At 40.3% G+C, this 11,371-nt stretch overlaps 1 protein-coding gene across 2 annotated transcripts in view; it reads left to right on the forward strand.

The window, feature by feature from the left end:
• LAMA1 (laminin subunit alpha 1) overlaps positions 1–11,371 on the forward strand; it is a 204,599-nt gene that overhangs the window by 80,834 nt on the left and 112,394 nt on the right. For both annotated transcript variants that reach the window (XM_019525624.1, XM_019525630.1), the window contains exons 4-10: positions 1,043–1,285; positions 2,805–2,984; positions 4,643–4,732; positions 6,161–6,278; positions 7,371–7,549; positions 9,975–10,080; positions 11,137–11,297. In XM_019525624.1, the coding sequence (XP_019381169.1) occupies positions 1,043–1,285; positions 2,805–2,984; positions 4,643–4,732; positions 6,161–6,278; positions 7,371–7,549; positions 9,975–10,080; positions 11,137–11,297 (1,077 nt within the window). The remainder of the gene's footprint in view (positions 1–1,042; positions 1,286–2,804; positions 2,985–4,642; positions 4,733–6,160; positions 6,279–7,370; positions 7,550–9,974; positions 10,081–11,136; positions 11,298–11,371) is intronic.

Genomic DNA, 11,371 nt, shown 5'->3' on the forward strand with positions numbered 1-11,371 from the left:
CCCCCCCCCCCCCCCCACCAGGCCTACTATACCACCCCCTCACTGGGGCTACTAGGCCTTACACCCCTTGGGCTTCAGGCCTCTGATGACATGCCTGGACCCTTTGCCTGTCCCTTCTGTGGGTAACCCAGCAGCTTGTGGGGGCTGAGGCTATACGGCGCTCCATACTTACCTTTCACTAGGGAGGCACTAGTGTGGCATTTTCTGGGGACCACCCTGCTACAGGCAGCCCCACCACACCATTCATCCCTAGCTGGGTGTCATGTCAGGTCATTCCCCAGGCCCAGGAACCTCCTTCATCCCCACTAAGACTTGTTCTTAGTTCTTTGATAAGAGCATGTTACCATATTTGTATTGGTCACCTTGTAGTATATAGTCTGTCTCAGTGTCTCTTTGTCCATCTCTTTGTGGTCCTTTGATGCCATCAAAACTGTATACCATCTGTATCGTGATGAAGAAAAACTACAACTCCACTATTATAGAATGATACAATAAATATGTCCTGATTTTTGCATTAGTCAGACACATGAATGTTTTGTTGAGATGTTATTAGCATTTTGAAACCATGTTTCATAAAATAATGAAAAATTGTCTTGGCCGTTGTCAGATATTTGTACTGAAACCTTTATCTACCGTGAGCATCTATACTTGTGCCCGATGCCTGCTCCAACTGCTTAATCGAGTCTGCTTGATTGAGTCTGCTGGATTAATTGAGTCAATTAATTGAGTCTGCTGGAGTGTTCTCATTGCTGAACAAGCTTTAGTTAAAGCCCCTCTGCTGCCATTTTGAAGTGTGGGATGCTGAATACAAGAGATGCTGTGAGAGTTTTAATTCTGCTCTAATGGAAAAGCCTCCTCGCACCTCAGAGCATGTGTAAAAGATGCCCTATATTACTCTTACTCTCTGTTTTAGAAAATATTGTAGGCAAAGTGCAGAATATCTTTTAAAAAGTTCATTCATTTCAGAACTAAATTGGTTACCTGATGCTTGTTTTACACAGTAGTATCTGGTATTATGTTTCTACTTCCTTTTTTTTTTTAGGTCTTCCAAGTTGCATATGTCATCATCAAATCTGCTAATGCTCCCCGACCTGGAAACTGGATTTTGGAACGTTCTGTAGATGGCACAAAGTTCACACCATGGCAATACTATGCAATTAGTGACACAGAATGCTTAACTCGTTATAATATTACACCAAGACTTGGACCTCCTACTTACAAAAGAGATGATGAAGTGATTTGCACCTCTTATTATTCCAGACTAGTTCCACTGGAACATGGTGAGGTATGCAACCTTGTCTGTTTATGTCCTTGTCATTCACAAAATTTGAATGTGAGCTGACTGCAGATTTCAGAAATGTAAATGACAGTTGAAAGATTTGTCCCTTCTGCTCTTGTCAGATGGTCTGGATTGTTACATTTCCCTTAACAACAGTATCTCTTTCTCCTTAATTTATATAAAGACTTAAAAAATGTTAAGAAAAATATCTCCCTGCCTCTGTATGTTCTAGCTTGCAACCTTTTTATTGTTTCTCTTCACATAATTTGATGTTGGATAGTAGTTATGAATAATTAGACACGTCATTTTAAGAAAATAAAGCATACTGATGTTGTGTGCCGCTAAGTTTTAATATCAAAAAGAAAATCGCATCTTTTGGAGCACCTGGTTTTGTAAGATAAAGTAGCAAACACTCTCTAAAGTATTCTGCACAGCTGAAACTCCCAAACAAGTATTGGCATTGTTTCCCAGGCAGAGCATAATTAAAAGAGCTCTGAATTGTGCAGGCTCACTGTTGATTGTTCTTTCTTTTAACCAAGCCTATTCATGGTAGTTGTTTAATTTATTTCAGAGAGGCAGCAACATAATGAAATAATGCATTGAAACCAATAGTTAAGTCTACTGTGAAAGTCCCCCTTATGTGGTAGGAAACCCAGTATTAGACAGTGGAGACTGTTGTTAACTCCTTCATTTGGTATAAACCAATAACTTTTTATCTGTCAATTAAAAGAATGCAAGTGTCACAAGTCTCTTTTTCTTCATGTGTTAAATCACAATTATGGTTTCCATAGTGAAGGAAAACAAATGGACCTTAGATGATTTCAAGTCAAGTTTATTTTAATCAACTATTTATTATACAGCTATGCAACATATACACCACTGGGTCAAATTGGTCACACAGAGAAACTTAACACAGGCCAAACAATCAGAAAGCCTTTTATATTGTCTGTGCAAATGCTAAAAAATAGCTCCTCTTGTAATGGAGTTCAGATAGATAACCCAGCTCAGAACTAGAAATGGCTATTCCCTAGATAGTGTTTGGGGGGGGGAGGGGTCTCAATCTGGACGGGACATGAAGTGAAATTTTGTTCCCAGTTAGTTACTCTTAGGGCACGTCTGCACAGGATGCTGACTGCAAAGTAGCCCGATACTACTGCACAGTAGTGTTACGTGGCAAGAACCATGATGCGATGCTACTGCACAGTAGTATTAGGTTACTGAAAAGCAGTGTCACAAAAAAAGATGTTCGTTGGTGCTACTGCACAGTCATTTAGTACTTGTATACACAAGCACTAAACGACTTGCGTCTTGTGTAGATGCAGCCTGATAGGAGGTAAATGGAATGGCAGCAGTATACCTAACAACAACATTTCTAGCTTCAGTATATTTTAGGGTAGTAATGAAATAATGTGATAGCCCCATTTTTTTTAGTTTGTATGGGTTTTTAAAGTCTTCTTAGTAAGATGTTTGTTCCTATAACCAATTCCCACTTAAGCTTATAGTTAAATTTATGATCTCCCCATAGATCCACACATCACTTATCAATGGTAGACCTAGCGCTGATGACCCTTCACCAAAGCTATTGGAGTTTACTTCTGCACGATACATCCGTCTTCGCCTGCAGCGTATTAGAACCCTTAATGCTGATCTTATGACTCTTAGCCACCATGATCCTAAAGATGTTGATCCCATTGTTACCAGAAGGGTAAGCTGGCTGACCATTTATTTATATCAGTTATTCAACATAGTGGACTTTGTAGTCTGAATGTGTTCTGTCCATCTTGACATGAATTTCACTATCCCATTTCATGAGATTTGTTATCCAATTGTTGCCTTATCTGTGAGATTACCGACAACATTTAGTCTGTCAGGAAAAAACTGTTCCAAAGAAACATTTTTCAGATATTTTTCCTTCAAAATTACTTGCTGTTTAGCTACTGAACATGAGGTGGCATCTCTAACATTTAATCTGTAATGATAGATATGTGATTTGTCTGATGAAAATGTCACTTGCAGTCAAAGGTAAACATTTCTGGGTACTCCTGATTTATTGAATATTTCAGTTGCTGATATATTGTGGGGTATTGAAACTAATTCAGAGTGAAGTTGCTTATGCTTATCTGATGAGAACAGGGAATTTTAATCAATAAGTACTAATCTGTGAATAACTAAGTACTAATTAATAACTTAGATAGACACTTAGAGCTTTCAATTATGAATTGATCCTCAAAACTTCCATGTTATGTAGCTGAGGAAAGTGAGGCACAGAGAGGTTAAGCTGACTTGCTGAAGCCCTCATAGGAATTCAGGGTCAGACTCAGTTTACAGTGCCTACTGTCTTTAACTGGCTAACTGTAAGAGAGACTGTACAACTTGATTGGTGTCTCCCTTTCTGCTTTGTAATTTAATTTTTGCTCCTCTGTTTTACTTGGATGTGACCTGTTTCTAAAAACATCAATAATTTCATGTACTCTCTTACAAATTCTTTCAACTGTGAGTGTCTCCCTTCTGGAGGGCAGGGGAACACAGAGAGTGTCTCCACTAAACAGGTTCCCTCCCTTTAAGAATGTCACCAGATCACTAATTTGACATGAAAGGAGAGTCTTTGTTCTTCTCTGGTATTTGCAAGAGGGTATACTGTCTCATTATCATCTAAGAAGTCTCAGTTCAAGATCAATGCCAAGGTTTTCTACAGCCTAGATGGAAAAAAAAGTAAAGAACAAAAGGGGCTAGCTTGCTTCAATGCCTGCTCCCTTCAAAGGAAAGAACCCATTGGTAAAAATTTTACTGTATACAAAAGTGCCTCCTGCTCCTGTCCCAGTGGACTGTTGGGTCCTTCAGCTTCAAAGCCTTGAACCCTTCTCTCAGAACGAGCTGCTTTACAATCCCAGCCTGTGTAGTATGTGCCAACCCTAGCTTCCCAGGATACCAATAATCCAACCCCATGTGTACTGTGCCTAACCCAGCTGGATCACTTCTTACAGCTTTCCTTGCATTGGAAATTTAACTCCTTCCCTGCTCCCCAGATTTATGGTGATTTTATAAACAGCATTACACACATTAACTTAGGGTTAGGTGCCATTCAGTATACTCAAATTCTGGCTTATGGTAGTGGAAATCCTCACTGAAGTTAGAGTTGAGCATGTTTATCTAAAGTCAGAATTTGGCCCTTTATTTATATAAGAGGACAGGGGGAAAATCTAAGAATTTACTAAATGTAAGCTTGCCTAAGATGCAGATAATCCATGTGTGATAAACTCCTTTGGTACATATCTGTTCATAAGTCAGTCAAATACTGATGTTTTATTTTTCAGTGCAATATAAGATGAATATAAAATGTTTTCAACTTTTGCTTTTGCCCAGTATTACTATTCAATAAAAGATGTCTCCATTGGTGGCATGTGTATTTGCTATGGCCATGCTCGAAGTTGCCCACTGGATGAAACTGCAAAGGTATGCTTTCAATAAAAAGTTTTTCAATAAAAAAATATTTATCTTCAAGGACAGAGAGAGAAGGATCTTGTGGAAAAATTTCAAAGACCATATGCAGCTTAACGCCTTGATTTAACAAGCTACTCTAGCATAAGCCCATTGTTGTCAATAAGAGTACTCTTGTGTTTCAACATAGGCATACACGTAAGTTCCCTGCTTGTTGCTTATTTGGGTGTCACCCAGACTTATGGTATGGATCCTCAGAAGTGTTTAGACACTTAACTCCCATTGAGTGAAGACTTAGATTTAAGGACTCCATCCTGCAGATTTTTACCATATTAGTACCCTTAGTCTCAGGAGTTGGACAGAAATACTCAGATGAGTAAAGATAGGCCCAATAATAGCTCCTTTAAAGGCTTTTTGGGTGGAACTTTTATTGATGTCAGTGGGAGAAATGGTTGCTTAAAACTGGTTTTCAACCTTTTTTCATTTGTGGACCCCTAAACATTTTTGAATGGAGGTGCAGACCCCTTTGGACATTTTGAATGGAGACCTGGACCCCTTTGAATTGTAAGTGTAGGTATTTCACATACTTTTGATTGATCAGAGTAATCTTTTGTGGATCCCTTAGATATAATCTGTGGATCCCTGGGGTATGCGGACCACCGGTTGAAAACCATTAGCTTAAAACATCTGGTTTGCAGTGCAAGGGCACTGGAGTTAAAAAATCTCTCCATCCTTCTAGTTACATGAGTGAAGGGCAGGATTTTTCTTTTGAATTCAGAGCACATATTTTGTTGTTATGATTTGAGTAGAAAATGTTAAAAGTCATTAATAGTATTCAGTGGAACAAAGGCAGATCTTAACGATTTTCCTTGTATCCTGTTCCACACTCCCTTTTCAGTGTGACAAGTTTGTCACGTTTACTGAATTTTACCACAGAATATGTTTACTGATTTTTTTTCATATGTAATAAGTGTAAAGTATCAGGAATAAACAATGTGAATAAATATGAATATAACTTATTTATACATATCCATTTATATAAATATAATGCAAAGTAATATACAGAAATATATTAAATGAACAGTTGTGCAACTTTTACTCATGCTAAAACCAGAGTTCTTTCCTTTCACATCCTAAATGCGCACAGTTCTCTTGCAATGCATTGTTTTTGAAACCAAACTCCTTTTTTTCCTCAGAACCTAAATTTAAAAATCCCATTAAATATATTAAAGATGATAATCCTCCAACTCATTCTCAGTAGGATAAAGGATCTGAATAAAAACTTCTCAAGTGAGTGAAGGCATCAGATCTGGGCTCTGACATTCTCACTGAAAACTAATTTTAGTGTTTAAAAATATGTAATAGAGTCAATTTGGTATCAGTCAGTTTTCAGGACATTGGGTAAATGATCATTTAAAAATATTTCTACAACTTAATTTTTAGAAACTGCAATGCCAGTGTGAACACAATACATGTGGAGAGAGCTGTAATGAGTGTTGCCCTGGCTACCACCAGAAACCATGGAGACCAGGAACCATTTCTGCTGGGAACACATGTGAGAGTAAGTAAATGCAGTTCAGGTGTCTAGTGGTTCTGAAAATGTTTGTGCTTCTGGGTTGTTCTGCAAGGTGCTGATCCAGCTCGCGTGGATCTCCCATGAACTCCAGGAAAAGACTGATTCTAACCCTAAAACTGCTGACCACTGTGGTCAAAGAATCACTGAAAGCAAAGGATATGCCAAAATTGATTCAGAATATGATTTATGTTTGGAAATAGAGTATCTTGACAATTTTGATACTGGTGGAATTACATTGTGATGATATCTTCAAAGAGGATCAGATAGGTTTCACAATATTGCAAAGAGATTTAGCACATTCACATTGGTTATTATGGGCTCTGCTAGTTTATATTTATATTAAATTATATTTTTATGTTAGTTTTGCATGTATCTATATGTATGTTAAAAGAAATTCCCTTAGTGGCCAACACAGTATTCAATTGTGCTAAATGTCTGATAAAATGGAATAGGTTTTGCCAATAGTTGTATAACTGTGCATGTTGCTGGGACATGTTAACATTTCCTGACTTCACATCTATAATGCATGTCACAAGCTACAGACATTTAGGAGCCTATTAGATAAAATTTATAGTTGTAAGTGTAAAAGTGGTCTTTTCAGTTGAATCACCCTTTATAGAGCTTTTAAAGTTACATTTAGGATTGTAGACTGTTTTACGTGCGTACAGGCTCAAGTCTCCTCTAAATTAATCAAGTTTTACAGTAGTATAGCTCCATTGGCTTTGGTGACATTAACTACTGGTTTCAATGAGAGGGGAATCAGGCTTCCAGTCTTTGGAAATACAGAAGTCTAAAAATTTAAGACATTTACTAGTGATGATATACTTCATTAAATGCAGATAGGGTTGGCTCAGTGTGAACTATAGAAAACTAACAAAAATGATGCTATTATGACTTGGGCTGTTGGTATGAAAGTTCTCTACCTGAGAATTAAGCTAACCTAGTAATTTTTTATTTAAAATGTAGCCAGAGCAAATCATGAACTTGAGATAGTGTGCTTTCTTTTTACTTTTTTTATTTGAAGTGGGATAATTATTATGAAACAAATAAAAGTGGATTTTCCTCATCTTTACTTAGAGTGCAACTGTCATAACAAAGCACAGGATTGTTATTATAGCCAGAGTGTTGCGGACCAGAACAGAAGTATAAATATTCATGGCCAGTACATCGGAGGGGGAGTCTGCATAAATTGTACTCAACACACTACAGGAATCAACTGTGAAATCTGTGCTGATGGATACTATAGACCACATAAAGTAAGATTAATACAACTACATCCCAGTGCATCAAGTAATAAAGCATTTGTATTGCAACTTATTGTATATTATTAAAATACTTTTCAACAGTTACAGTTTAACTAATTGTACTTTGTTCACAAATCATATATCAGTTAATGAGTTCAGAGAACCCTGTCAAAAATATTCCTTAAAAGAGAAGTCTTATAATTAGGGCTTTACTGAATTCATGGTGGAAGTGGGCTGTGTGACAGCTCCATTAATCTTGTAGGTTCCCCCCACATGTCCCCCCTGCCGATTGGTGGAGGGACCCTACCACTCACTCCTGATTGGCAGGGAGGCAAAAACCGTGGTTTTAAATATAGCACTGTTTTTGTGTCCTGGCCAGTCAGCAACAAGAAACAGGGCCACCAGGGCTCCTCAGCCAATCAGCAATGTGGAGGGGTGTATGGGGAATCATGTAAGATGAAAGGAGCTGCTGTGAAGCCCACTTCTGCCATGAATTTGGTACAGCCCTACTTATAATAGTGAAATATGAGTTTTGGAGAAGTAATGAGCAGGCACATCATATTCTATTGTACTCCATATCTTTTAAGCAGTGGTGCTCAACCTTTTTTTGTACCAGGACCCATTTGTAAACATCAATGGCCAGTCCTGACTCAGTAAGTAGTTTTTGTAGAATACAGCCCTTGGCCCTGCTAGTGCCCCCCGCTCCTGACCTGCTGCCCCCCCGCTCCTGGACCCCCAGTGTGTGGAGCAGGGGGGTGCATGTGTGGGGCTTGGGAGCCTGAAGCAGTACCTTGAAGGCTAGAACTGCCATCTTGCAAGGGAAAACCCACTGTTTTCGACATTTTTCTCCTTTAAAGGAGAATCAATTTTTAAAGTTTGTTAATCCATTTTTAAAGTTTATTTGCGACCCTTTCATGTATTCTTATGACCCACTTTTGGGTCGCAACCCATGGGTTGAGAAATGCTGTCTTATAGTATGAATGGCTGCATAGAACATTTTTTTTCAGGTCTCAGCAACTCATACTTTATGTTTTTTCTCAGCTTAGTATTATTAAAATAGAGTTTTGTTAATAGCCATACTCTATGAAAAGACATTGAGAAGGTAAATTAAGATACCATATCTTTTTGCATACAGCATGCCCCAGAATATAATATGCACCCAGTTTTTGAAGGACAGAATGAAGCAAAGATCTTTCCTTGTAGTAAGTAGTTACAAGATCTTTCCTTGTAGTATGTAGCTACAACTTCATGCCTTTTCTAATCAGCAGCTACGGAGCTGAACCTGCTCATTGTTCTGCTTCCTGTGGCTCACTGCAGGTTTTACTTTCGGTCTTACCTGGTAAGCACCAAAACCTGCTCTTATCTTATTTCTCACATACAATGCACATTCCAATTTCCAGAAGCTGCTTTTTGGGGACATATTGTGTGTGAGAAAATATGGTATTGCCATACGTATTAGAATTAAAGAAGATCCTGAATTTAAGACAACTCCCCAAAAGTTAGATTCTATATATGGAAAATTTATAAATTTGTTATAATTTTCAGTGTATAGAATCCAATTATTGCAGGGTCATTTTTAATTCATCCTGCACCACTGTGGGGGGCGGGCATTGGAGGGACTGGAGATGTGGAGAGGGCAAGCAGCTTGCTCCCTGTTGTGCATGTGCCCCTCTGCCATCTCCATCCCCTGCCTGCCCCCACAGCCTCAGTCCCTTCCTTCCCCATCTGCCCCCCATCCTGTTCCTCTCTCAGCTTCTTCTCCCCTCCACCCCCTGACCTCTGCTTCCATGCTCCACCTTCTGCCTCACCTCTGTTCCCTGTTTCTCCAAGCCCAGCCCATGTAGCAGCCATATGGGCTGCATGCCACTACTATGGGTCAGGCTGGGGGTAAGGCAGGGAGGGATAGGGGCAGCAGGGGAGGAGAAGCTATGTGAGGAGGGAAGGTGGAGGGAACAGGCTATAGAGAGAAGATGGCAGGGTGGAGATGTAGTGAGGAGGGGCAGAGGGTGGCAGGCAGCAGCTGAGACTATGGCTGGACCCCAGGTAGCCACTGGAGCCTGAGCCACAGCAACTGCCTGCTTCAACCCCTCCTCCCCTACACGGGGGTGGGGTGGGGAACCTCATCTTAGAATCGAGTAAATACGGTATTTTAAGTTCCAGTCTTTGAATCATGTTATATTTTCTTTCTGCTTGATCAAAGAGCCAATTTATCATAGTTTTGTTTCCCCAAATCAGTACCTACAGGCAGTCCAGTCACCTCTTAATATTCTCTTTGTTAAACTGAACAGATTGTTGGGCTTCTTCAGTCTATCCCTGTAAGACTTGTTTCTAGTCATTTTAATTATTTTAGCTCCAGTGGTCCCAAGCAAGAAAAGCAGAGAGGGATTTTTTCATATATTTAACTGGAGACTAACAATAAAAATACAATTTATTTTAGGTTTCTCCCTATGAGGATAACCCTTGCCATCCTTGTGACTGTGATGTGTTTGGGTCTCTGAGTTCCAGCTGCACTAAAGATGATGATCATTCTGACCTTCATCAGGGTAAGTGTCCATGGGTGGATCCAGGTTTTGTAAAGGGGGTGAGGGAGCAGTGACTATTACTACAGCAGTGGCTGCATCCCCACTCTCAGCTCCCTAAGACCCCACTAGGACAGGCAGACCACAGTGTGGGAGCAGTTGCCAGGAACTTACCTTAAATCCCTGACACAGGGAAGACACTCCTCTCCTACCTTCTGCACTCTTGACACATCTTGCTTTCACCTCTGTACGCAACATGTCCCCTCCCCTCGTCTCCTATTTGCCCTCTCCTCCATTCACTGCTGCCACTGTCCCTGGCTGTCCCATAGGTGGGGGAGCTCAAGAACTGATCCTGTCCCACTCCAGCCAGGCTGCACAGAAACCCAAGCTTATCCAAGGACAACAGTGGTAGCAGTGGTGGCTGTGGCAGTGAACAGTTTTCCACCCCCATCCTGATTCTGCTCCCAGGCTGGGGGAATGGCTGGAGGTACTGGGTAGGAATGAGGAACCTGCCTGCTACCTTTGGCACAGCTATCTTGGGCTGAGCCCAGCTCCCTGTGCAGGCCTGCTGGAGCAGGACGAGCAGTTCTCTCTCTCCTGGGGCAGCTGAAGTCAGCAGGGGCAGCAACAGCAGTGGGTGGGATTGGCAGGGTGGGGTTGCTGAGCATGGAGGGGAAGGGAGATAGGGGGATTCTTACTTGTTTCAGCAACTTTAAAGAAGTCCCTGGCTGCTGCTTCAGTGGCGTGGCCTGAAAGGTGAGTGTGATTACTCCACTGCATCCCCTTTGGATCTGCTTCTGTAGTTGTCTATGAAATGCTTTTAGTGTTAACTTCAAATCTAGCTGGTATTTCTGAAACTGAGAGCTCAAAGATGTGGACAAATGTTGCTGTCAGTCCATGCTGATTAGGATATAATGAAACAAACAAATATCCTTTCTTACTGCTTGAGCTCAGTGAATCTGATACTCTTCACATGAAAAAACAGTTATACTAAAGGAGTTTGATAAATGAGGCAGTTAGGCTAGTTTCCATTAACCACATTTTGACCCCTCCCTTTTTTTATTATTTATATATTTCAAGGGACTCGGCCAGGTCAATGTGAGTGCAAAGAAGGTTACTCAGGTGAAAAATGTGATCGTTGTGCATTTGGCTACAGGGGCTACCCAAAATGTGTGCACTGTAACTGCAGCATGGTTGGCAGTATCAACGATGACCCATGCACAGAGCCTTGTCTTTGCAAAGTAAGTGTGCATATGACTCTCACTTTGATTTATTGCAAAATATGTAGCTGGGGTTGCAAATGCATTTTAATAAG

Source organism: Gavialis gangeticus, unplaced genomic scaffold, assembly GCF_001723915.1.
Source record: "Gavialis gangeticus isolate Ggan-Ray unplaced genomic scaffold, GavGan_comp1, whole genome shotgun sequence".
NCBI classification, from domain to species: Eukaryota; Metazoa; Chordata; order Crocodylia; family Gavialidae; genus Gavialis; species Gavialis gangeticus.